Source organism: Sciurus carolinensis, chromosome 4, assembly GCF_902686445.1.
Source record: "Sciurus carolinensis chromosome 4, mSciCar1.2, whole genome shotgun sequence".
NCBI classification, from domain to species: domain Eukaryota; kingdom Metazoa; phylum Chordata; class Mammalia; order Rodentia; family Sciuridae; genus Sciurus; species Sciurus carolinensis.
The window spans coordinates 103,103,747-103,131,111 of record NC_062216.1 but is presented as its reverse complement, the minus strand read 5'-3'; the positions used below and the strand labels follow the sequence as shown (position 1 = coordinate 103,131,111).

General features: G+C 40.2%; 2 protein-coding genes, 1 long non-coding RNA gene and 1 other non-coding gene across 5 annotated transcripts in view; 2 read left to right on the top strand and 2 right to left on the bottom strand.

The window, feature by feature from the left end:
• Positions 1-14,399, top strand: part of Zcrb1 (zinc finger CCHC-type and RNA binding motif containing 1) — a 30,507-nt gene extending 16,108 nt beyond the window's left edge. The window contains exon 8 of the mRNA XM_047548936.1: positions 13,414-14,399. Coding sequence (XP_047404892.1) covers positions 13,414-13,653 — 240 coding nt within the window. The 3' untranslated portion in view covers positions 13,654-14,399. The remainder of the gene's footprint in view (positions 1-13,413) is intronic.
• Positions 607-27,365, bottom strand: part of LOC124982386 (uncharacterized) — a 50,699-nt gene continuing 23,940 nt past the window's right edge. Inside the window, exons 2-3 of one of the 2 annotated variants that reach the window (XR_007108275.1) lie at positions 2,469-2,607; positions 607-657 (exon numbers count right to left, since the gene is read on the bottom strand). This is a non-coding gene — a long non-coding RNA (uncharacterized LOC124982386). Of the gene's footprint in view, positions 658-2,456; positions 2,608-27,365 lie in introns of both variants that reach the window. The other variant, XR_007108274.1, reaches the window with a different exon arrangement.
• LOC124982382 (ribosomal RNA processing protein 1 homolog B-like) lies at positions 7,960-13,394 on the top strand. The gene is made up of 2 exons (XM_047548926.1): positions 7,960-9,061; positions 9,297-13,394. Exons 1-2 carry the CDS (start codon positions 8,849-8,851, stop codon positions 10,869-10,871), a joined length of 1,788 nt encoding a protein of 595 aa, XP_047404882.1. The 5' UTR covers positions 7,960-8,848; the 3' UTR covers positions 10,872-13,394.
• On the bottom strand, positions 17,886-18,020 carry LOC124984113 (small nucleolar RNA SNORA70). Its single transcript, XR_007108573.1, has one exon. It is a non-coding gene; the product is annotated as a small nucleolar RNA SNORA70 (small nucleolar RNA).

The following is a 27,365-nucleotide window of genomic DNA, read 5'->3' as shown; positions in this document are numbered from 1 at the left end:
GTTTTGAGTGCATTTCCCTGATTGCTAAGGATGTTGGACATTTTTTCATATTTTTTTTGGCCATTTGTATTTCTTCTTTTGAAAAGTCATTTAGTTCTTTTGCCCATTTATTGACTGGATTATTTGGGAGTTTATTTTTCGTGTTTTTGAGTTCTTTATATTCTGAATATTAATCCCCTGTCAGAGAAGTAGCTCTCAAAGTTCTCTCATTCTCTAAGCTCTCTCATGATGCTGCTGTTTCCTTTGCTGTGCAGAAGCTTTCTAATTTGATGGTATCCCATTTATTGATTCTTGGTTTTACTTCTTAAGTTTGAGGTATCCTGTTAAGTTTGTGCCTGTACCAATATATTGGAGTATTGATCCTGTTTTCTTCTAGCAGTTGTATAGTTTCTGATCTAATTCCTAGGTCTCTAATTCTCTTTTGAGTTGACTTTTGTGCAGGATGAAGGGGATATCTTGTTTTATTTCTTACATTTGGATATCTAGTTTTCTTAGCATCATTTGTTAAAAAAGGCTGTCTTTTCTCCACCTTGTGCATTTGGCAGTTTTGTCAAATATCAGATGACTATCCGTGTGGGTTTGTCTCCGTGTCTTCTGTTCCATTGGTCTTCATGTCTGTTTTGATGCCAATACTGTGCCATTTTTGTTACTGTAGCTCTGTAGTATAAATAGAATTAAGGACAAGAATCACATGATCATATGTACAATCAGAAAAATGATAAATTATACTCCATTTATGTATGATTTATCAAAATGCACAAATGCATTCTACTGTCATGTATAACTAATTAGAACAAACTTAAAATTTTTAAAAATTAGAAAAAAGAATGACATGATCATCTCGATAGATGCAGAAAAAACCTTTGACAAAATCTAGCACCCACTCATGTTAAAACCACTGGAGAAATTAAAGATAGAAGGGACTTAGCTCAACATTATAAAGGCTATATATAACAAATCCAAACCAACTTCATACTGAATGGAGAAAACCCAGAAGCATTTCCTCCAAATTCAGAAATGAGATAAGGATGCCCACTCTTACCACTCCTTTTTAACATAGTTCTGGAAACTCTAACTAGAATAGTCAAGCAAGAAAAGGAAATTAAAGGGATACAAGTAGAAAAAGAAGTAAAATTATTTCCATTTGCTGATGACATGATCCTATATCTAGAAGACCCAAGAAACTCCACCAGAAGACTTTTAGAGCATATAAACAAATTCAGTAAAATAGCAGGATTCAAGATCAACATTTATAAATAGCTTTCTTATACTCCAGTAGTAATTCTGAGAAAGAATTCAAGGAAGCTACCCATTTACAACAACCTCAAAAAAAAAAAAAATTGGGGAATAAATCTAAGGAGGTGAAAGACATCTACAAAGAAAACTACAGAACACCAAAGGAAGAAACTGAAGAACTTAGAAGATGGAAAGACCTCCCACATTCTCAGGCAAAATTAATATTGTTAAAATGGCCATACTACCAAAAATATTACAGAGATTCAATGCAATCCAATGACATTTTTCACAGGATTAGAAAAACAGTTCTAAAATTAATTTGAAAGAATAAAACACCCAGAATAACCAAAGAAATACTGAGCAAGAAGAACGACACCAGAGACATCACAATACATGATCTCAAATTATACTACCCCTTTTTATTTTTTTAATTTATTCATTTTAACAGTAGGGATTGAACCCAGGGGCCCTTTACCACTGAACTACATTCCCAGCCTTTTTTATTTTTTATTTTGAGATAGGGTCTCAGTTGCCCAGGCTGGCCTGGAACTTGCAATCCTTCACTCATCCCCCCAAGTACCTGGGATTATAAGTATGCACCACTGCACACAGGTCCAAGTGCCTTCTTTAATAATTTTCAACTAATCTCCATTTAGAAATTTAATATATCAAGTTTAGAATCTGAAATTCAGACATCTAAAACTGAATTCCTAATCTTTTGAACCAGCTATATCCATAATCTTTCCCATCTCTAATATTGTTAACTCCATTCCTTAGCTCAGGCCAGAAAAATCTTGGAGTCATCCTTTATTCTCCTTTTTCTTATACTGCATATCCAAGTCTTAAACTGTCAACTTTATCATTAAAATATACTCATATCTATAAAGTTCATCCACTGCCTTCGCCATGGCCCAGGACACCATCACCTCATTAGAATTACTGCAGTGGCCTCCCAACTGTTTTCAGAGAGTAGTCAGACTGATCCTTTTAAGACTAAGCTAGCTGGTCATGGTGTAATCCTAGTGAGGCAGGAAGATTGCAAGTTTGAGGTCAGTCTCAGCAATTTAGTGAGGCCCTAAGCAATTTAGAAAGACCCTGTCTCAAAATAAAAATAAACAAGGCCTGGGATGTGACTCAGTGGTTAAGCACCCCTGGGTTCAATCCCCAGTACCCAAAAAATTAATAAATAAAACTAAACCAAAGTCAGGTTTGGTACACACCAGTAATTCTACCTGCTCAGGAGACTGAGGTAAGAGAATCACAAGTTCTGGATCAGCCTTCTCAACCAAAGGAGATCTGTCCCAAGATAAAACAAAAAGGGCTGCAAATGTAGTACAGTAGTAGGATGTCCCTGGCTTCAATCCCCAGGACCTAAAAAGAAAAGAAAAGAAAAAAGTCAAAAACTAAGCCAGAGCTGGGTTTGTGCCTAGGCCTTCACACTTGCCTAGCACGTGTGAAACTCTGGGTTCAGTCCTCAGCACCACATTAAAAAAATTAAGTTTGAAAAAAAGAATCTGTTGGGAAAAAAAAAACAAAACTAAGCCAGACGTAATCTTCCACTCAGAAGGTTTCTTTCTGTCTTCCTCAATAGGACAGCTGAAGTTTTTGTTTTTGTTTTTTTAATTCGTTTTTGGTACTGGTAATTGAACCCAAGTCACTTTATCATTGAGCTACATCCCAGTCTTTTTTATTTTGAGACCCTAACTAAGTTGCTAAGTATCTCACAAAGTTGCTAAGACTAGCCTTAAACTTGTGATCCTACTGCCTCGGCCTCCCAAGCATTACAGGCTTATATCACTGTACCTAACAGGATAGCTAAAGTTTGTACAATAATCTATGTATAAGGTCCCAAAAGAAGGACTTTACTTCTCCCATCTCATGCCTACAATTCACCTTCTAGATCAGTTTATACTAGTTACCTTAGCCTCCTTACAGTTTCTTAAAACTCACCAGGCAGGTATCCATATCAGAACCTTTGTATATTTTTCATTTTTATTTTTTATAAATTGGGAATCAAACACAGAGCCATGTGCATGCTATGCAAGAGCTATACCACTGAGCTACAACCCAGTTCTATATTTCTTTCCCCCACACCCACAATTTTTACTGGTACATTATAGTTGTACATAATGACAGGATTTGTTGTTGCATATTTGTATAACAATATAATTTGGCCAATATCACTCCTCAGCCCTGTATTTCTTTAGAATAAGTTACCTTCTTCCTAGATTTTTCTTAAATGGCATTTTGTGTATCAAACATTTTATTTTTCTCTATATCATTTATCTTTTTCTAATGTGTATCATTTTTATTTAATTGAACCATCTTCTCCACCAAAATGTAAACTAGTGAAATCACAGACTTGTTTTGTTCATTGCTGAATCCCCAAAACCTAGAACTGGGTCCAGTGTGTTTATCAAGTAGGAAGGCAATAAGTACTTCTTCATTATGTGAATACACATTATTTGTGGAGGAAACATAAATAATATAGTTCAAGAACACAAATTTTGGAGCCAAAAAGGGTGACACACTCCTGTCAGCCCAGCTAATTGGGAGCTCTTGCCTTGAACATGTGTAGCACTGGATTTGATCCTCAGCACCACATAAAAGTAAATAAATTAAATAAAGGTATTGTGTCAATCTACAACTAAAACTAAATAGTTTTTTTAAAAAGAATAATAAACTGTTCTTTTTCTGAGTGTTCTTTCTCTGGAAGTGATTTCTGGCACTTATAAGATACCAGCCACCAGTTGAAATTATATGTAGTTAACAGTCATTAAATATTTAACTCATTAAATAGCTCTGTCTCCCAAGCATTTATTGGATTGCAATTCCTGACTTACTTGTGAATGGGTGAAGACACTAACTAGTACTGGTCAAAGAGCTGTGAAAAATGACGTGTATTTCTGAACTACAGCATTTAATTATGGGTGCAAGGCCTTCTAGGGTTCTCTTTTTTTTCTGGCACAGTGACCAGGACTGTTCAACGTGGAAGGATCTGTGTCACACTGGGTTCTTTTTCGGGGGGAGGTAGGTACCAGGGTTTGAACTCAGGGACACTCAACCACTGAGCCACATCCCCAGCCCTATTTTGTATTTTATTTAGAGACATGGTCTGAGTTGCTTAGTGCCTTGCTGTTGTAGAGGCTGGTTTTGAACTCACCATCCTCCTGCCTCAGCCTGGAGAGCCACTGGGATTACAGGCGTGCATCACCACGCCTGGTTACACTGGATTCTTAAGTAATTAGAGTTCAGTGAAGAAAACCCATAGCTGGCCTGGAAATACCTCTTTTTAGCATAGCATTTTTTAAAAATACCAAGTAGGGCTGGGGCTGTTACTCAGTGATAGTGCAATTACCTACCATGCATGAGGTCCTAGCATTAATCAAACAATAATAAATACCAAACAGAAGAATTAACATTTTGCTGTTAAAATCTGGGCTTACAAGACAAACAGAAATACTCTTAGTCCTAGATCCGTTCTTCTCCAAGCCTCAGTGTGTTCATTTAGGAAAGTGAATAATAATACATACATTTCTAGATTCATAATAGAGATAAATAACAGAAAGCACTTAAAGAATCTAACAGATGGTTAACATTCCGCAAATTACAGAAATTATTAAAATGTTATAACTTTGCTTTGTACCAGCACATATCTTACTGCAATAAGAGTAACATCAAACATTAAGTTTTATAATTTTAAAATGAAATTTCTCTGTGTGAAGAGAGGAGTTCAGATTTATCCAAACCTATAAGTTAAACTTTGATCAAAATTATTTTTATGTTACAGCCTTTAAAATTTTGAGGTAGCATGGCACCGTGACACACACCTATAATCCCAGCAATTTAGGAGGCTAAGGCAAGTATATCACAAGTTTGAGGTCAACCTCAGCAACTTAGCAAGACCCATCTTGAAATAAAAAATTAAAAGGAACTAGGGATATAGCTCAAGGACAAAGTGCCCCTGGGTTCAATCCCCCACACCATAAAAGAAATAAAAATATATAAGTAAAAATTTGAGCTGAAGCCTTATTCCAAAAACCCTATTATACACACACACATAAACACACACACACACACACATACACAAGTTCTATATAGGAATGTCTGAATGCTCCTGTACATAATTATAGTCACTGTCAGTAATATTCCTGGGGGCACTTAACAGAAATAAATAAAACAAAGTAAGTGAGCCTTCAACTTAAACTGCCCAGGATCCTCAAAAGATAAAACCACACTAAAGATGATGGCACAATCTAAAAGTACAAAACATAGCCAAGCATAGTACCAACACTTAGGAGACTGAGGCAGGATGATCACCTAAGCCCAGGAATTTGAGACCAGCCTGGGCAACACAGTGAGATCCTGTCTCAAAAGAAATAAATAAAATTATAAAACATGCAATACAACCTTCATGAGCAAGACTCTGTGAAGTCAATGAACAGTGGGATTAGATTACCAAACACATGAATAAAAATATCAGATATAATCTATAAGGATGATATAAAGGATTAAGGACCAACAAAATGGAAATATAACAAATGACCAAGATAATTAGAAAGGAAATTGGATCAAAAAAGAAATAAATACAACTTTTATAAATAAAAATAAATAGTCATCACAATAGATATAAAAATAGCCAGAAGTAGTGGCACACAACTTTAATCCCAACTACTGGGGAGGTTGAGATAGGAGGATTACAAGTTAGTTCAAGGCTAATCTGGGCAACTCAGTGAGACCTCATTTCAAGATGAAATAAAAAAAGGTGGGGATGTAGTTCAATGGTACAGTGCTTACCTAAAATGCACAAGCTCTGCGTATAATTGCCAGGATCACAAAATAAATATGGGCTGGGGTTGTGGCTCAGTGGTAAAGCGCTTGCCTCGTATGTGTGAGACACTGGGTTCAATCCTCAGCACCACATAAAAAATAAATAAAGGTCAATCAATAACTAAAAAATATTTAAAATAAATACACACAAACACACACATACATACACACACACACACACACACACACACACACTCTGATGGAACTTACCCACAATGTAAAAAGACCACCATGCTAAAAAGGTCACATGCAGTGGACTGGGTCAACAGCTTGCTGAACTTTGATCAACAGCATCAACCAACAACCATGTAAGTGAACTATCTTGGACATCCAGTCAAAATGAGACTTCAGAAAAACTGCTGACCCAACTGACATATGGTCAACCACATGAGATAATCAAAGCAAGATCCAGCAATTCTATTCTTAGTTATGTACCCAAAAGAAATGAAAATATATGTCCAGAAAGAAACTTGTAATGAATGCTTACAGCAGTATTATTTATGATAGCCAAAGGTGGAAACAAATGTCCATCAGTGAACAAGTGGATGAACAAAATATGGGCTGTCATACAATGAAATATTATTCATTCATGAAAGGAATGAAATAATGATACATGTAAGAACATATCAAAGTAAGTAAACAAAGAGGGCTAGGGATGTGAACAGTATGTAGGAGCAGTAGAATGACTATACTAAGAGCAGACAAAATAGACTTTTGTATAATATATATTATTACAGATACAAATGGAAATTTTATAATGATAAATGGTCAATTTATCCAGAAAATAAAAAACATACCTAACAACAGAGGTCAAAATAAATATGGCAAAAAATTGACAAAATTGAAGGAAGAAGTGGACAATTCAGCAATGTTGGAGTTGTCAATAAACCCACTCTCAAAAATAAATAAAAGAATTGGATGAAAAATCAACAGGTAGATCAAAGCCTTGGACTTGGCTTAACTGATGTCAATAGAGCACTCTGTACAAAATTAGCATACTACAAATTCTTTTCAAGCACACATGCTTCATTCTCCCAGCTAAACAAGGTGTTAGACTGTCGGGGTTTCCGGGACCCCCAGCCTTGGGCATGGTCAAGATGGCGCCTGACGCTGAGCCAAAAGCGGCCAGCTATACAGTAAACAACCAGCGAATTCCAATGATTGGCTAGTTAACGATGTGATTAGAGCATGCCCCCCTCGTGTACCTATCCTATGCTTGCAGCTGTCCGCGTTTACCTCGTGTACTCTCCCCTGATTGGTTGAAGTGTATATAAGCCTGGTGGGTGGGCGAGTAGGGGGGCGAAGGCTGAAGCTGAGCTGGAAGCTGGGAGTGCGCGGAAGCTGGGAGTGCGCGGAAGCTGGGAGTAAGAGAAGTGTAGGAGAGGGACTGTGGATAATAAACTTCCAAAGCTTCAGACGTTTGTCGTGTCTCTCTCTGCGGCCAGAGGGAACGCGATATTAGACCATAAATCAATTTTCATAAATGTAAAAGGATAAAAACCAGCAAAGAACATTCTCTAACCACAATACTAAACTAGAAAAAAAAACAACCAAAGAAATATAAGAAATCCATAAATATTTGTGAATTAAATAATATACTTCTGAATAACTTTTGGGCCAATGAAGAAATACAAGAAATTTAAAAATTTTTTCCCTTCACAATAATAAATATTCAGTATATCAAAATGCATGGGATATAGCTAAAGCAGTGCTTAGAAGCAAATTTATACACTTAAAAACCTGTATTAGAATCAAAGCATGGTAGCACATGCCTGTAATCCCAGCAATTTAGGAGACTGAGGCAGGAAGATCATAATAAGCTTGAGGTCAACCTTGGCAATTTAGTGAGACCCTAACTCAAAATAAAATTTAAAATGGGACTAAGGATGTAGCTCAGTGTTAAACAATCCCTGGATTCAACCCCCAGAACCACAAACAAACAACAACAAAAATGACAAAAATCCCCACATATATCAGAAAAGGTAAAAGGTGTTGAATCAACAACCTATGTCAGGCACAAAGGTGCACACCTATAATCCCAAAGACACAGGAGGCTGAGGCAGAATCCCAAGTTTAAGACCAACTTGAAAAATTTAGCAAGACTCTATTCAAAAAAAAAATTAAAAGGGCTGGAGATATAGCTCAGTGTTACAGTGCTTGCCTAACATGGGCAAGGCCCTGGGTTCCATCCCTAGTACAGAACGAAAGAGAACAAGCAAACTGAAGGATCTAGAGGGCAGTGTGTTTCCTTGACTTTTTCAGCTTCTAGAGGAAGTTCTCATTACTTGGCTCATGACACCTTCCTCCATCTACAGTGCAAGCAGTGGTAGGTCAAATACTTTGCACATCACATCACTTTGACCTCCTCTTCTTCCTCTCTTTTTCACTTTTAAAAGTCTTGCAAGTGACATTAATAAGCTCTAGGGATTGGGACATGACTATCTATCTGTAGGAGGCCATTATCCTGTCCACCATTCCCTATAACAACACATTTAATTAATATTTTAAAAATCTGCAGCTGTGTTTGTACTGAAGTAGAGCATGTGCTTGCTATCAGTAAGGCCCTAGGGTCAATCCCAACACCAAAATAAAAACAATAATCTATCCACAAAGAAAATACTAGGCCCATGGGCTGAGGCTGAGGCTCAGTGGTAAAGCGCTTGCCTCACACGTGCAGGGCCCTGGGTTCAATCGTTGGCACCACATGAAAATAAATAAATAAATATATTGTGTCCATCTACAACTAAAAAAATATTTTAAAAAAAGAAAAAGAAGGGGCGCGATGGCCCCCGCCATGCAGCCCGCCGAGGTCCAGTTTGCTCAGCGACTGGCGTCCAGCGAGAAGGGCGTCCGCGACCGCGCGGTGAGGAAGCTGCGCCAGTACCTCAGCGTGAAGACGCAGAGCGAGACAGGAGGTTTCAGCCAAGAAGAACTCCTAAAAATATGGAAAGGACTCTTCTACTGCATGTGGGTGCAGGATGAACCCCTTCTGCAGGTAACCCAGCCCCTTTGTCGTGTTCCTGGACCTCTGGCACGTGGTGAGAGACTTGATGTTGACAGTCAGTGCCCCAGCATTCCTAATCAGATGAGAATGAGTGCGTCCAGGAGCCGTTTCCTCAGCTCTCGCCTGAGCATAAAGGGACGCTGCGCCAGCTGTTAGGTCAATCATCTTTCAGATACAATGGACATTCTAAGTCGTAGACTTCTTTCATCATTTCATAGATACCATGGAGGAGCTAGCGAACACTATTTCCCAACTCATCCATGTTGTTAACAGCTCAGAGACTCAACACCTGTTCATTCAGACCTTCTGGCAAACCATAAATCGAGAATGGAAGGGAATAGACAAGCTGCACCTGGACAAATACTACATGCTGATTCGCCTGGTCCTGAGACAGTCTTTTGAAGTTCTGAAACGGAGTGGCTGGGAGGAAAGCCAAATCAAGGTTTTTCTAGATGTTCTGATGAAGGAGATATTGTGTCCTGAGAGCCGGTCTCCTGATGGAGTGAGATTCCATTTCATCGATATTTATCTGGACGAACTATCCAAAGTGGGAGGGAAAGAGCTTTTGGCAGATCAGAACCTCAAGTTTATTGACCCATTCTGCAAAATTGCTGCCAAGACCAAGGACCACACACTGGTACAGACTATAGCTAGGGGTGTTTTTGAAGTCATTGTAGATAAGTCTCCTCTCATACCTGAAGACACAGTGGAGGAGCAGAAAACCAAAGTGGGTGATGGTGACCTCTCTGAAGAGGAGGCGTTTGAAAACGAGGCAGCTTGGAAAAAGGCAGTCAGCAGAAAGAAGACAGCATTGAGCAAATGCCACTCCAGGAGAGAGAGAGCCAGCGATGAAAGAGGAAGAAAGGACTGTGGCACCTTGGAAGACACAGGGCTTCTTCTCCAGTTTGACTATAAGGCTGTTGCGGACCGACTCTTGGAAATAACCAACAAGAAAAACATCCCTCCCTTCAACCGGAAGCGTCTCTGCAAACTAATCAAAAAGTTCCAAGGCCTCTCTGAAGGTGGGATCCCTCGACTCAGTTTTCCTGAGGACATTTCTGCTGAGGAAGATGATCAAGCCCTCTGTCAAAGAAAACATAAGAAAAAAAGACGAAACAAAGTCTTTCTTGCTGAGGAAGAGGACAGTGAAGGCAGCATTCAGAAAAGAAAAAGGAAAAAAAAGAAGAGGAGCCACCCCCAGTCTGAGACTTGGGGCCTGAGGGACGCAGCCACACCCCCAGCACAGAGCGGGGGAGGGGAGCCTGCACCTGCGCAGAGGCAGACCCCACAGGAGCGAGCAGCTGAACCCAGAGCAGAGGCCGAGTCCAGCACCAGGGAGAAGAGCAGCTCGGAGCGTCCCCCCTCTGTCCCCACGCACAGTAGGAGGAAGCGGCTGAAGAGAAAGAGCCTGGGGGCACAGGGAGACATCTGGGACCCCACAGAGCTGCCTCTGGAGGACAGGGCTCGAAGTGGCCCTGGCAGCAGCCATCCCCAGGGACCTGCCGCCCGAGGTTCTCCAACAGATGGAGCCCAGGTTCTGAAAAGGAAGAGGAAGCTTGGAGCACTCCCTGTCAACGGCAGCGGCCAGGCCTCCCTGACCCAGTGCAGGAGGCCCCAGAAAAAGAAGGCAGAGCCCAGCAGCCTTGACCTCTATAATCTGTCCAGTCAGAAAACAACAATTTTGAAGAAGAGGAAGAAGATGAAAGAAATGTCTAACTTGATAGAACACAACGGAATACTGGGATCCAGAGTCAGGCAGATCCAAGCTCTGGGAACCAGCATTTCCCCTTTGAAGAAGTAGCCACTGAGGACAGAAAAGGACTTCGTGAAGTTTGACACCCTCTTCTTACCAAAACCCCTGTTCTTCAGAAGAGCCAAGAGCAGTGCTGCCACCCGCCCTGCAGAGCGAGCCATCCAGCTGAACAGAACACCCAGCAGCACCAAAAAAGTCACCTTTGGGTTGCACAGAAACACCACTGCAGAGTTCAAGAAGACGGACAAGAGTATCCTGGACAGCCCCACAGGCCCCTCCCGAGTGGCCTTCAACCCTGAGCAGAAGCCCCTCCATGGAGTGCTGAAGACCCCCACCAGCTCTCCTGCCAGCACTCCCCTGGCAACCAAGAAGCCACTGGCCACAGCTCCAAAGAGAAGGCCAACAGCTATGGACTTCTTCTGAGAGCAGAGTCCCTTCTAAAGACTGCTTTTGTACAGAATAGTCTATAAATTATATCTTTGAAAATATGGACTTTTTTATCATTTTATAAATCCCATACGTCCTGTCATGTGTCCTGGTCCTGGGGTGAGCGGCAGCTTGCCCATGGCTCATGCAGGGGCTGGGGCCTTGGTTAGGCATTTGCTGCTTGCCTGCTCTAGCTCTCCAGAATCCACTCTGCCCTCAGGGGTTGCCACCACATAGGAACTACAACCACGTGTCCCTCCCTCTCCCACAGGAAGCACTCCTGTGGCCAGCCTGCGTTTCTCAGAACCTTGGTGCCTGTCACCGTCCACTGTGCCAGGTTACTTTTGGTTACTTTCAGTCTCGCTGTTTTCTTTGAAAAGCATGTGGACTTCATTCCCATGTCCTGTGGGCATCTGGCAGCCTGATAGGGATGATTCTCCAAACCAAGTCAGCAACACCAGGACTCTTCTTCCTGTGATCAGCAGAGGTGTGACCCAGCGGGTAGAGTTCTCTGCCCTCAGGGCAGCCTGCCTGGTCCACTGGCTTCCTAACTCGACAGCAAGCCCCAGGTGTCTTCTAGAGAGGGCCAGCTCCTCAGCTCCCTCCCAGAACCCCAACCGCACTGAGCCCCTCTGTGAGGGTTGCAGACCCACTCTTCCCAGGACCTGTGTGACCCTGCGCCCAGAGCCCGCTGCCACCTTAGGTTGACCGTCCCTGGAGACACAGGCAGTGTCTGGAGCCCAAGCCTCTGCAGAGGCGGGACGCAGGCCACCAGGAAGCCCTGAGCATGTGCCTGCTCTTTGCTGCCTGCTTTTAGACAGGGCTCTGGCTTACAAGCCTCATAAAGGTCTCCTAAGAGGGCAGTTCCAGACCCAGCACTGGAAGGCATTCAGTTGAGTTGCTGCATGACCTTCAGGAATCCACCACGAGCCCGAGAGATGGAGGACAGTGGCCTCTTGGAAATGAACCTTCTGAGGCTTGGCTTTCCCCATGGTTTATGCACTCCTAAGTCCTGGATGAAAAGCAGGGTGCGGGTGGGTGGGCTGCCCGCCAACCTGCTCTCTGCCCTGGGGACCTCAGATGATCCCCTGCCCCTCTCCCCACCTGCTGCAGTAGCCCCCACTTTTCACCACGACCCTGGTCAGTCCCCTTCTCCACTGTGGCTCCTCAACAGGATCCCCAGCTGCTTTGGTGGGCCTGGCTGTGGCTTGGAGCAGCAGGGAGGCCCCCTGGGGTTCCAGAACTGGTCTGATGTGTTTGTTCACTTTCAAAATCAGGGTGTGACTTCGTCTGTGAATCCGATAGGTTGACCTTGACTGCCTGTCCCTTTGTCCTGTGTCACTTGCTGAACTAGGAGGTGCTTGGGAGTCCTCTGGATGATTGAGCAGTCCTGGGACAGTACACAGGTGTCCACTGCCATGTCTGGAACGTCTGCTTCTCGGGCCTGGGCTTGGGAGGTGCTGCCCAGGAGAGTGGCTGCCTCAGGGATGTTGAGGGCACGGCTGGGCCAGCGCCTGCCGCCTGCCCCCTGCCCCAGGCAGAGAGCCTGTTCTAGAACAGAGCCCGCTTTACAGTACAGTAGAGCTTTGTTGCAGTTGGTTAAGTAGCCTTGTGGTGAGACCCTCCCACGCGGCGTGAGGGGGTTGTGGCAGCATGGTTTCCAGGAGCACCAATGAGGTCACAGCCAGAGCCAAAACCAGTGTAGCAGACCATGAGGTTTAAGGGAGCAAATGCGTTCAACTTTTCACTTAGAATGTTCACTATCCCCGGTCAAATTATTTTTCTAACAGTTTTCAGCTTTCAAGACAGGTTGTATGGCCAGTGGGTCATAGGATCCAAAGATGTTGAGCCACACCAGGACAGTGGTTCCGCTGATGTTCTGCAGCCCCACCAGGCCTTCCCCGCGTGTCCACGTGCCTGTCCACCCTGAGTGCGCCACCAGAGTCAGACCCCTGGGGCTGTGTATGTCGTGGGGGCTTTGACTCCATCGTGCGTGCTGGTCAGATAGGCTTCCTGTAGCTTATTTTAAAGCCTACATTTTGACAAGGAGGAACAAAAGCTTTTTTGTGACTTTCATTGCCTGTACCACACAGTAAGAATATGTCACATTTTAAAAATGTGTTTAGAATGCCAGTTTTCTGTTTGATACATGTTATTTTCATAGGTAAAATTGCCAAGGAGGCCTTGGAAGTCCACGGAAGGAAAATATAAAGGAATGCTGGTGGTCACAGCAGCAGTGTTTTCTAAAGTGGTCATCTTGCCCCTCCTTCATAGGTCTGGACAATTTTGTACAATTTGGTATCAGACTTGCAGATTTCTTATGCTTTCTAACTTCTTAGATAAAAGCACAAAACTGAGTATGAGAAAAACATGGAAGCAATTGTTATTGTTGGGAAGTCGATGAAGGTGGGTCTATCTTTTGGTTTTGTTTGTTTCCTCTGAATTACCTGACTGCTGGCAAGGACGCTTTGCAGTCAGGTTCTGTTGGTGTCTTCAAGGTCTGTCAGTGCTCATCACAGCCACGTTTTTATTAAAAGGATATGTCTTTGCCTTCAAAAAAAAAAAAAGAAAAAGAAAAAGAAAATGCTAGGCCCAGATGGCTTTGCTTGTGAATTTTTTCAAATATTTAAGAAGAAATAATAACAATCTTCTGCAAATTCTTCTAGAAACAGAAGAGGAGGGAACAGTTCTAAAGTTCTTCTTTGAGGTCATTATTACCCTTATATTTAATGCCAAAGACATCACAAGAAAACTAATACCCCTTGTAAATATGAACACATACATACACACACACACACACAAATCCTAACAGAACACTCACAAACTAAATGTAATATGTTTTAAAAACGTATATACCTGACCAAATGTGATTTATCCCACTGTAGAAGAGTGGTTTAACATTTAAAATTCAATTTATACCATTTTAATAAAAGACAATGTACATGACCACTTGAATACATGTAGAAAAAATAATTTAACAATATTCAGTGCCTATTCATGATAAGAAAAATCTCTTGAAATAGAAGTAACCTTAACCTGATAAAGAGTATGTAAAATCTACAACTAACATGCTTAACAGTGAAATACTGAAGGCCTTCCCTCTATGACCAAGATCTCTGTTCTCTTTTGAACATTGTACTAGTGAGTTTACCAATGCAATATACAAAAATAAAATTATAAAAAAAAAAAATAAATAAAATAAAATTATATAAAATAAAAATACAAGCCCTCAGATTAAAAGAAATAAAATTGCCTTTCTTTGCAGACAACATGAGCCTATATTTTAAAAATTCTAAGAAACTCAAAAAAGTATATTAGAACTAATAAATTTAGCAAAATCACTATTCAAGATTAATACATTAAAATTATTTGCATTCCTCTAACAAGAAATGATAAGAAAATGAATATATGAAAATAATTCATAGTATAATTGAAAAGAACAAAATGCTACCTGGGTGTGTTGGCACATACCTGTAAACCCTGCGACTCAGGAACCTGAGGCAGGAGGTTCAAAAGTTCAAGACTCCTTAGAAAACTTGGAATGGAACCACCATTTGACCCAGCTATCCCACTCCTTGGCCTATACCAAAAGGACTTAAAATCAGCATATTACAGAGATACAGCCACATCAATGTTCATAGCTGCTCAGTTCACAATAGCCAGATTGTGGAACCAACCTAGATGTCCTTCAATTGATGAATGGATAAAGAAACTGTGGTATATATATATATATATATATATATATATATATATATATATATATATATATATACAATGGAATATTACTCAGCCATAAAGAATGATAAAATTATGGCATTTGCAGGCAAATGGATGAAATTGGAGAATATCATGCTAAGTGAGATAAGCCAATCTCAAAAAGCCAAAGGACGAATGATATCGCTAATAAGTGGATGATGACACATAATGGGGGGTGGGAGGGGTTAGTGTTAGGGTTAGAGTTAGGGTTAGGGAGGGGGGCAAGAATGGAGGAAGGAAGGACTGTATAGAGGGAAAAGAGGGGTGGGAGGGGTGGGAGGGAAGGGAAAAAATAACAGAATGAATCAAACAACATTACCCTATGTAAATTTATGATTACACAAATGGTATGCCTTTACACCATGTACAAACAGAGAAACAACATGTATCCCATTTGTTTACAATAAAAAAAAAAGTTCAAGGCTAGCCTCGTCAACTTAGTAAGACCCTGTCTCAAAATTAAAAGAAAAAAAATTATAAAGGGGATGGATGTAGCTCAGTGGAAGAGTGTCCCTGGGTTAAACCTCCAGTATTGAAAAAAAGAAATTCTTAGGAATAAACTTAACAAAAGCAGTGTAAGATTTCGTCTGCAGGAGAAATGCAGGCCCAAAATAATATTAGTAAGAAGAACCCTGAAGGGGAAAACTCTCGTAACCCTTTTCACAGCCCAGATCCCAAAATTCAGGGCGATAAGGATAATTCCTCCTAACCATAAAATCTGTTGTGGGAAAAAACTCTTCCAGATTTTATGGTTAAGAATCCAATTAGAACTTATCAGCATGGGCCAAAGTGACCTAAAGTTTTCATGGCGGTGGGGACTTGAAAGTCTGATGTTATCCTGCTTTCAGTCAAATGTTAAGAGGTGGACTTGGGCGTGACTCTCTGGAAAATATTCTGGGATACCCACTAAAACTGGAATGCAGAAGAGGCACACTGTCCCTCTCCTCTCTGAAAGGACTCATTCTCTCCATTGAGAGTGTCTCCTTTCCTTTTTCCTATATCCTGTCAATAAATTAATTCCTGTTACTCTGAGCCACATATCTGAAATTTTTCTGACTTGATTGCAAGAATCAGTGTTTGGGGAGGAGGCAGACCTTTGCACTCCCTCAGTTTCCTAGAAGGCCCCAGCCCTGTAACAATTCCATGTTCACAGATTAGAAGATTTAGTATTATTAAGATGGCAATACTCCCCTAGTTGACATATAAATTCAATGTGATCCTGATCAAAATTCTAGCTGGTTTATTTTTTTTTTCCAAAATTGACAAGCTCATCCTAAAACATATATGGAAATAGAACCCAAAATAGGCAAAAGCAATCTTGAAAAGATCAAAATTGGAATACCTATACTACCTGATTGCAAAACTTAATATAAAACTATGGTAATTAACAGTGTGGTGCTCCTAGCTATTGCACTCCTCAGTTTATACCTATACAACTTAAAATCAGTATACTAATGTATGATTACACAAATGGTATGAATCTACATTGTGCACAACCATAGAAATGAAGTGATGTACCCATTTGTGTACAATGAATCAAAGTGCAATCTGTAAAAAATTAAAAAAATAAAAATTAAAAATTAAAAAAAAATCAGTGTACTACAGTGACACAGCCACATCAATGTTAATGACACAGCAGCTCAACTCACAATAGCTAAATTATGGAACCAACCTAGGTGCCCTTCAACAGATAAATGGATAAAGAAAATGTGGTATATATATACACAATAGAATATTACTCAGCCTTAAAAAAGAATGAAATTATGGCATTTGCAGTATGGATGGAGTTGGAGAATATTATTCTAAGCAAAATAAGCCAAACCCAAAAAACCAAAGGCTGAATGTTTTTCTTTGATAAGTAGATACTGATCTATAATGCGGTGGGGCAGGGGGTATGTAGGGAAGAATGGAGGAACTTTGGATTGGGCAGAGGGGAGTGAAGGAAAGGGAGCCAGGAGGGAGATGGGAAAGATGGTGGAATGAGACAGACATTATTACCCTACATACATATATGATTACATGATCAGTGTGACTCTGCATCATGTACAGCCAGAGGAATGAGAAGTTGTGTACAAAGTGTCAAAATGCATTCTGCTGTCATGTATAACTAATTAGAACAAATTTTTAAAAAAATTTTTTAAATAATTAAGTAAAAAGATACCTATCAGCATACCACCTTGGTTGTTCTCAATTAGTTTCACAGACCTGACAAAACCAGGAAATAAAGGCCTGTGTAGAAAGGAATCCTAGGAACAAAGGTATGGTTCTCACTCTGAAGCCCTACCTTTGGGCATCTATGCTGAATGCATTTGGAATTTGAATATACCTCTGATGTGTGCAACTGTGTGTGTGCATGTGTGTTGTGTGTGTGTGTGTGTGTGTGTCGTCAGTGATCTTGCTTGACTGGAACTCATGAACTGAGGGACCCACTTCAACATGCAACATTCTCAGCATTCCCACAACATGTCAATTGCTCCCCTCCCCCACCAGGCATTGAACACACGGTTGCTTTACTACTGAGCCACTCTCCCAGCCCTTTTTACTTTTTGCTTTGAGACAGGGTCCTAGTTTTCCAGGCTGGTCTCCAACTTGTGATCCTCCTGCCTCAACCTAAGCAGCTGGGATTACAGGCCTGTGTCTCCACCCTAGACTAGCGTAGCTTTTAAACTGATTATTAAGCCTGCCCGTGACCTTGTTTATCTGGGTGGATGCATGGCCTGTGACATAAATGATGCAGTTCCTGGCAGAGCATTTCTACCACAAGTTCACTTCCACGAACTCACTAGTTTGGTTTTGCATGTCCAAGGCAGTTCTGCATATCCTGGCTGCTTCTAGGAGCACAAACAGAGAAAGGAAGCAGGGTGTCTCCCTGCTTTAAAGGGCTACCTCCAAGGTCCCTTAGGGTACCCATGTAAGCAATGGGTTGTTGATACTATGGAGAGGGCTACTGTTTGCAGCCATAGCACACCAGATCCTCATGAGTAAAAAGGAGCCCAAAGTAATATTTCTTTTCTTTTTTTCCCCCTACTTTTTGGGGTGTTGGGGATTGAACCTGGGCCTTATGTATGCAAGGAAAGCACTCTACCAACTGAGCTATATCCCCAGCCCCTCTTGAGTTGGATTTCTCTTTTTATACTCTATTCTCTTACAGTTCTGTCTTTCAGATCACTAATAATTCCTTCAACTTTGTCAAAATTCTGTGAAACCCATGCACTGAGTATTTAATTATGATAATAATCATTTTCATTTCTAAATTTTTTTCATGTATGTGGTTGATAAAGGATAGCTGCAAACCAGGCATGGTGGTGGGATAGCTGGGTCAAATGGTGGTTCCATTCCAAGTTTTCTAAGGAATCTTTACACTGCTTTCCAAAGCAGCTGCACTAATTTGCAACTCCACCAGCAATGTATGAGTGTACCTTTTCCCCCACATCCTTGCCAATATCTATTGTTGCATGTATTCTTGATAATCGCCATTCTAATTGGGGTGAGATGGAATCTTAGTGTAGTTTTGATTTGCATTTCTCTTATTACTAGAGATGTTGAACATTTTTTCATATGTTTGTTGATTGCTTGTAGATCTTCTTCTGTGAAGTGTCTGTTCATTTCCTTAGCCCATTTGTTGATTGGGTTATTTGTATTCTTGGTGTAGAGTTCTTTGAGTTCTTTATATATTCTGGAAATTAGTGCTCTATCTGAAGTATGAGTGGCAAAGATTTTCTCCCACACTGTAGGCTCTCTCTTCGCATTGCTGATAGTTTCCTTCACTGAGAGAAAGCTATTTAGTTTGAATCTATCCCAATTATTGATTCTTGCTTTTATTTCTTGTGCTATGGGAGTCCTGTTAAGGAAGTCCAGACCAATATCCTTAATGAACATTAATGCAAAAATTCTCAACAAAATTTTAGCAAATTGCATACAAAAATATATTAAAATGATAGTGCATCACGATCAAGTGGTTTTTATCCCAGGAAAGCCAAGGTTGGTTCAACATCCAGAAATCAATAAATGTAATTCACCATATCAACAGACTTAAAGTCAAGAATCACATGAGTATTTAGATAGATGCAGAAAAAGCATTTGATAAAATACAGCATCCCTTCATGCTGAAAACACTAGAAAAAATAGGGATAGTGGGAACATTCCCTTAACATTGTAAGGCCATCTATACTAAGCCCATGGCCAATATCATTCTAAATGGTGAAAAACTGAAAGCATTCCCTCTAAAAACTGGAACAAGGCAGGGATGCTCTCTTTCACCACTTCTATTCAACATTGTTCTTGAAACTCTAGCCAGAGCAATTAGACAGACCAAAGAAATTAAAGGGATATGAATAGGAGAAGAAGAACTCAAACTATCCCTATTTGCTGATGACATGATTATATATTTAGAGGAACCTGGAAATTCCACCAGAAAACTTTTAGAACTCATAAGTGAATTCAGTAAAGTAGCAGGATATAAGATCAATGCTCATAAATCAAACACATTTTTATACATAAGTGATGAATCTTCAGAAAGAGAAGTTAGGAAAACTACCCCATTCACAATAGCCTTGAAAAAAATAAAATACTTGGGAATCAATCTAACAAAAAAGGTGAAAGACCTCTACAATGAGAACTACAGAACACTAAAGAAAGAAATTAAAGAAAACCTTAGAAGAAGGAAAGATCTCCCATGTTCTTGGATAGGCAGAATTCAATATTCTATGCCCGCACTGTTATAGATGATGACCTTTGTACAGATTCTTTCAACATTCTGCTTTTGTTTATACTATCAAAACATGATAATTGGGACTGGGGCTGTAGCTCAGTGGCAGGAGCTTGCCTAGTCTGTGTGCAGCATTAGGTTTGATCCTTAGCACCACATAAAAATAAACAAATAAAATAAAGGCATTCTGTTCACCTACAACTACACAAATTTTTTTTAAAAAAACATGATAATTGGTTTTTAAGATTCTTGCTCACAAAGATATCTATGTGAATTTTTATGTTGTGTGTTGTCTAAATGATAGTTTAGCCTGGAAAATGTCAAGCCACTACCTCTGCCTCATTTACATAGATTTTTTAAAAAATTAGGTTCTTGCATTCTTTCACTTAACTTTCATCTGATAAACCCAGACATGAACTTTTAGATAGTATATGCCCTCACCATCACACCACTTCAAATTTGGAAGAATCAAACTGCAGAAACACATGGTCATCAAAGAACTGTGTTGGTCTTTTGAAAAGAATCTGTACTTGAATAGGCTAGAGAAATGATGATTCATGCAGTAATTTTATCTCATGAAACTCTAGCAAATCTCTTTTGGCTAACATCCCAGCCAAATTTCAAATGTGACTTAAATCAAGATGGAATATAACCGTCAAATGCTGTACTCATTTTAAATGTTTTAAGTCTATGCCCACGTACTATATGTGACCACCTGTAACCACCAATTACAGATAAAACTAAACATAAAACCACTTTCAAATTGTTAAATCTTAGTAGTTAATCACTTTTGCTACAATTCTGGGAGATGTGATTATTATATCAAGCAGTCTATAATTTTCACTTTTTCATTCAGTTTTGTGTGTTTCTATATCTATTGTATAAGATTTCCTTTAAAAATAAACAGCAAAACGAAGAAAAATAGCTATGACTTGAAGTCCTACTGTGTGCCATGTACACATTATTGAAAATCACCTTCGCTATCCTGGAAAATAGGTATGGCTCATGGGCAAAGGTACTACACTCTGTCTTCTGATCGGATGATCCACAATTATTATTATTTCTTCTTCTCCTTCTCCTCCTCCTCCTTCTTCTAATTAATAGTCCTCCTCCTCCTCCTCCTCTTTTCTCTTCTTCTCCACCTCCTTCTTCTTCCTCCTCTCTCTCTCTCTCTCTCTCTCTCTCTCTCTCTCTCTCTCTCCTCTCTCTCCTTCCCTCCCTCCCTCCCTCCTTATCAGTCCTGGGGATTGAACTCAGGGACACTTTACCACTGAGCTACATCCCCAGCCCTTTTTACTTTTCATTTCAAGACAGAATCTTGCTAAGTTGCCCTGGCTGACCTCAAACTTGCAATTCTCCTGCCTCAGTTACCCGAATTGCTGGGTTTACAGGTGTGTGGCATATGCCCTGCCCCCAAGGAGCAGTTTCTATGATTTGGTTTGGTTTGGCTTATGAAGTATCTCATAGGGCCACAGCTGATAGCATGGTGCATGGCCATTTATCAAATACCCTAACAAACTGTGAGACCAGTAAGAGCTAGTTCTGTGCCTTGAAAACAGAACCAGTTATTTCACTTCATTTCAGTTCTGCACGTATTAGGTGGTGCATGGAATGTTTGGATCTTGGAAGAAACCTAAACTGTGTCATCTTTCTATGCTATCCTTTTGTCTCTTCACATAATCAAGCTCTGTGTCTTATCATAGCTTGGAAGGTTTGGAGTGGATAGCTCTATGATGAAGGAACCATTTTTTTCTTGTTATTTTTTTTTTCCTTATTCTCTAACTCTAGCAGGTGACATTTCCATATTCCTGGCATGGTAAATTTCAATATTTTAGTGTAAATGAGGAGATGAGGAAGGAAGGAGAGAATAGAAATGCCATCTGACTGGCTTTGGGTATTGATGTTTGTGTCTTCCAGCCAAAGAAGAGGAATTCTCCTTTTCTGGGTCAACTCTTTGGATCTTTGTTAGGGTTTAGAGATAAGATACATCTAACAATAAAGTATTGCTTCATCTTATTTTGCCTGTACTATACATGTACTGCCCTCATATTATCACATATAGGAGTAACAAAACCAAAAATTTTAGATATTCCTGGCTAAAGATCATTCAGCACCAACATGATACTAAGCCATTACTATGATTTTAACAAATTATAGTAGCAAAAGTCTTTACTGGCTTGGGGATGTAGGTCAGTGGTAGAATACTTGCCTAGCATGTGTGAACTCTGGGTTTAATCCCTAGTACCTCAACAAAAAGTCTATGTTATGTACTGGGCTCCATTCCAGTTGATTAAGTCTTCATCACAAAAACATTGCCTCTGAAATGAAAGAATCTATTAAGAGCTGGAAAAACACTACATGCTGAATATTGACAATAGTGAAGGAGTTAAAATATTTAAAATGTTAACTTATAGAGGTACAGATTTTCTTAGTGCTGGGTTGAACGGTTTTAGCTGAGACGAAGTATGAAAATTATAAAATCACCTACCTAGATGTATGCATGGTGTCATTAATTACTTGAGGGGGAAAATATAAGGTTTTTCTTTCTTGGATTTCTATCTCTTAATAGAGTTGTCATTCCACATTCGTTTTTGTGGAATAATAACTTCAATTTTTTTTCTAAAAGGATACTTCAGCTTGAATTAGTTCAATAAATTGAACACTTTCTGCCACAAAGACTTAGCATTCATGTTATAAACATGAAGGATGGGAACTGAAGAGATAAATGTTATTTTCTTTCCATCTTCATCACTAGATTCTTAAAGAGCATAATCCAAGGCTGTCAGCAAGCTTCAACTAAAAAGCCTACAAATAAAACCATTTTGGTAGACAGGAGGTCATGGGGGCTAATAAAACCAGCTAATGCTGATCTAATGTATCTGTCCATATCTTGTGTTGCATTGTAGATCAAGGTCTCCACACATTGTCAGGAAAAAGCTAAAATAAAAGCAGGCCAAAAGTTGAAACTAGATACAGAGGACACAAGTAGGTCAATGAGACCTAGTAAAATTAGGCAAATGCATAATCAGAGATGGGCCAAGGACAGAAACCAAGTTGCCCAATGACACAATAAAAACCAGTGGAGATAAATAGAATAGGCAGAGGGTCCTAAAAGACAATTATGATTTAGATCAGTTTTAGCTAAAAGATTCAAGGGTGAACAGAAAAAAAGATCTCTGTGGAATCTAACAAAGATGTGCTGTGGCAGCCTCCATTTTGGAACAATAAGCCTTACAGATGTTTCTCCATTGGTATTGAAGGCACAGTTCTCCAAGCCTGACTTTTTTTGGTGGGGAGGCGGGTACCAGGGATTGAACTCAGGGGCACGCAATCACTGAGCCACATCCCTGGCCCTATTTTGTACTTTATTTAGAGACAGGGTCTCACTGAGTTGCTTAGTGCCTCATGGTTGCTGATGCTGGCTTTGAACTCACAATCCTTCTGCCTCAGCCTCCTGAGCTAGTGGGATTACAGGCGGGTGCCACCATGCCTAGTCAAGTCCAACTCTTGATTAAGGCTAACGTCAGACTCCTGTGGTCAGGTGGCTTGGTTTTGTTCTCTGAATATAGACCTTACCCTTCTGTCTCTTATGCACATTCAGGTGGGTGCAAAAACTCTGAGCCAGAAAGCATGAGAGTGGGTGTAAAATTATCTCTGCTAATAAAAAACAACTCAAGGCACATGATCCACCAGCATTAAGTCAGCAGAGCCCTAATTTGTATCATGTTACCAAGAGCAGGAATTGGCTCATTTGCAAAGGTTCTGCCAACTGGTTCTTCCTAAATGTAGAAAAATATTTATCACCATTCTTGGGATCATTTGGATTATTGGCTCTGACTTCAGAAAAGTAGAATAAACAAATTTTAACTTCAGTGGAAACTACTTCTGCATTCTTCCATACCAGGCTCTCCACAGCTGATTCTACCTTGGAATGTCTAATGGATTACCCATATTTGCCTATTTGCTATTCTCTCTTCACATATATCTAGTGCAATGAACAGCCCCTAGAGTGTTGTCACTAAAGGTGTTTTCAAATATTTATTTTTGCCTTATTTTTGGCAGGACTAATCAGTTCCCTGGCAGATAGGGTTGCCCAGTGAATTTAATTTTGCTGTAATTTGGAAAATGGTCAAATACTTAGGCCCATTAAAAAAAATCATCAGTGAAGTATTTATTTAAGTAGTTTTTCTCATCTTAGTTAACTTATATGTGGTAGGCGTAAGAGGGACCAGTGAATAGGCTGATTTCATGTGATTTTTGTCACCAAAAAGCGAAAGTGTTCAGACCTTTTCTTTCTTTTTTGAAATTTTATTAACTTTATTTATTTATTTATTTTGTGTGTGTGTGTGTGTGTGTGTGTGTGTGTGTACCGAGATGCTTTTTTGAGCTACATCTCCAGCCCTTTATATTTGGTTTTTGAGACAGGGTCTTGTTAAATTGCCAAGGTTGGCCTAGAACATGCAATCCTCCTATCTCAGCCTCAAGAATTGCTGAGATTACAGCACCATGCCCAGCTGCTCATGAACCTTTGAAATGTAAAACAAGCACTCATGAACAACCCAACCCATTCCTTGGTCTGTGCCCTTGACCCATACCTCTGCCTGCAAAAAGTAACAGTAGGGCAATGGGCGCACAAGTGCTAAAAAACCTGGCACAAAATTATGGAACTCCATCCTGACTCCACTTCTAGTTCAGTCCCTAGTTCCTGTCCCTCTGATTTCAAAATATTCACGCTGTAGACCAAGGGTTTGCTGTCTCCCTTCTGGAGATGTCCCAAATTCTCTCTTAAATGTGTATGCATCCCTTGCTTTACCCCCAAAGCTTTGCATTCTCAATATGGCCAGCATCCTCCCTCGAGTGTTTATTTCTTGCTTTACCCCCAAAGACATCTCTGTGTCTCTGAAGATTGCCTGCATTTTCCCTCAAATGTGTATCTGCTTTGCTCAATAAATCTGTTTGTGTCTCTGACTGAAGTGTTTAAATTATTTTCTGACACGTAGGCACTACACGTAGGCAAGGATCCCACTTGTCCCAAGTTCAGTCCCCGTCTCCAGGATCTCTTCTGGTAACAAACTGATTTTTAGATTTGGCAGTTAAGGAAACTTCAGTAAGTGGTAAAGGTGTAAAGCAAAATCTAAAATTTTGGCAAGTAACAGAAGTTGACACAATAGAGAGAGTAAGTGTAGGCTCTTTCAAGGAGTTAAAAAGGTGTTGTAGAGAGCTTCTAAGGTGACTCCCAATGATCCCTGCCACCTAGAGTTCATGTTTTTGTGTAATACCTTCCCATTGACTGTGGACTGGATTTAGTGACTTGTTTCTAACAAATACAGTCAAATAGTGTCATTTCCAAGACTGGTCTACAGAAACACTGGATTCCATCTTCCTTTCTTGCACTCTCTTCTCATTGTGATGGAAGCCAGTGGTCATGTTGTGAAGTGTCCTAGAGAAAGAATCACATGGCAAATAGCTGATGGGATGGAGACTAGTAGCCAATAGGGTACTGAGGCCCTCAATCCAACTGAATCCTGCCAATAAGTAGATGAATTTGGAAATGAATCCTCTCCTAGAGAAGCTTTGTGGTGATTACTGCTCTGGCTTGACATCTTGACATCAGAGCACCTGGCTAGAGTATGCCTGGATTCTTGATACATAGACACAGCGATAGCTAAGCTTTAGCATGACTGTAATGCAGCAATGGATAACAAATAGAGAAAGCAAGATGTGAGACAGGGTGATGACTTAAGAAGCAAAGATTTTGGAAAGGACCCTTTTTTGTTGTGCTGTATATCAAACCAGGGCCTTCTGCATACTTGGCAAGGGCTCTACCACTGAGCTACATCCCCGGCTCTTTTTTAAAATTTTATTTTGAGACAGGATCTTGTTAAGTTGCTCAGCCTGGCCTTGAAGTTGCAATTCCTTCTGTCTCAGCCTCCCAGGTTGCTGGGATTATAGGCGTACACCACTTTTTTAGATCAGAGAATTTTGAATATTTTAAGTGCTTAAGAGCCAATAAAGAGAGCTTGAAAATCAAGAATGATCATTAGGACAGCAAAAGGAGTTGAGAAGATACCAAACAACAAACTTTCTACTCCAGGAGTATTCTGTGGGCTAGTGGCATTCGCATCACATGTTACAAATGCACAATGTCAGGTCTCACCTCAGAACTACTGAATCAAAACTTGCATTTAAACTAGAAGCTCTAGTGCCTCACATGCACTGACCCAGCGCACAGGTGAACAGAATAGATTCAGCCAGGAGAACAATAATCTCCACTTGAGAGACTAAAGGGAAGAGGGAAGGAGATGGACATATTAATAATTTGTAGATGGAATTGAGAAGGAGAGAACTTGGTCACAAAAATCGCTTTAGTATTTTCTATGAAATATGAATTTATTCAGGGTACAGAACTTGAAATAGGTGGCAAAGAATTACAAGAGCTACTAAAGTGAATGAAACAGGGAAATGGCCTGAGAACATACATAAAAGAGGCACTAGTAGCCCAGATGAGTCTGGAGACTAGGTATTTGCTAGGTGTAGGCGTAAGTTTTTCTTCAGTATTGCTTAGCAGCCTGTGTATAAAATTGGAAATGGCAGATACTGCTATGTGGAAATGGTGTAGGAAGTTGGAGATGGTATAGGAACAGTTCTGGAAATGGTATAGGAAGTTAATGCACTGCAGTGTTTGGGATGTAAAATAAAGGGAGTCTGATTTGGGAGAAATCAGAGAAAAAAATTCCCAGAAGAATCTGGAAAAGAATAAGAGTATTGGAAAAATGGTAATTTTCAAACACCAGAACAAAGGAATATAAGAGTTCAGAGATAAAAAGATGGGATTATTCAAACTCTCCACCATCTTCTCCACTTTAAATCCCTAGAAATATCAGAACCAAAGTAAAAATTATAACCTTATCATTTAATAAGCCCAACCTAAGGGTTATAATTAATCAACTAATTTCATGCATTTGACAACTGGGTCTTTAATTTATTAAGTGAGGGAAGTAGATTTGATGGCCCCTGGAGAGTTCCAAGAAACCTCTATGACTTTCTCTTTTTGCCCCACTTCAGGTTCTGGAAATTAAACCCAGGGGCACTTTACTACTTAGCTATATCACTAAACCATTCTAGCCCTTTTTAATTTTTTTTCCCCCCTGGTACTTGGGATTGAACTCATGGGTACTTTACCACTAAGCTACTTCCCAAGTCCTTGTTGTTGAGGCTGGCCTCCAACTTGTGATCCTTATGCCTCTCAGTACCTCTCCCTGACCCCATATCACTAAGATTAAGGCGTATACCTTACATCCAGTGTAAATTTCATTTTGGAGATGGGGTCTCACTAAATTGCCCAGGTTGGCTATGAACTTTCCATCCTCCTGCCTCAACCTCCTGGGCAGCTGGGATACAGAGGTGTGCTATTGTGCCTGGTCTCCATGACTTCTTACGTTTCTCTTAGAAAATACTCTTCCATTCACTTTAAGTCACAAAATATAGCTACATATAGTAGTGTATGCCTGTAATCCCAGGTACTTGAGAGGCTGAGGTGGGAGCATTGCAAGTTCAATGGCCCTGTCTCAAAATAAAGTAAAAAAGGATGGAGATGTGGCTTGAGGGTGGTCATAAAACACAGTCTGAATGTGGAAATTGGTGTGACCAGT

What these genes read in the sequence shown, in the direction of transcription:
- LOC124982382 (XM_047548926.1), top strand. Translation starts at nt 8,849, where the DNA reads ATGGCCCCCGCCATGCAGCCCGCCGAGGTCCAGTTTGCTCAGCGACTG. An exon ending in AGGATGAACCCCTTCTGCAG is followed by an intron (nt 9,062 to 9,296) that starts GTAACCCAGCCC and finishes ATAGATACCATG; the next exon opens with GAGGAGCTAGCGAACACTAT.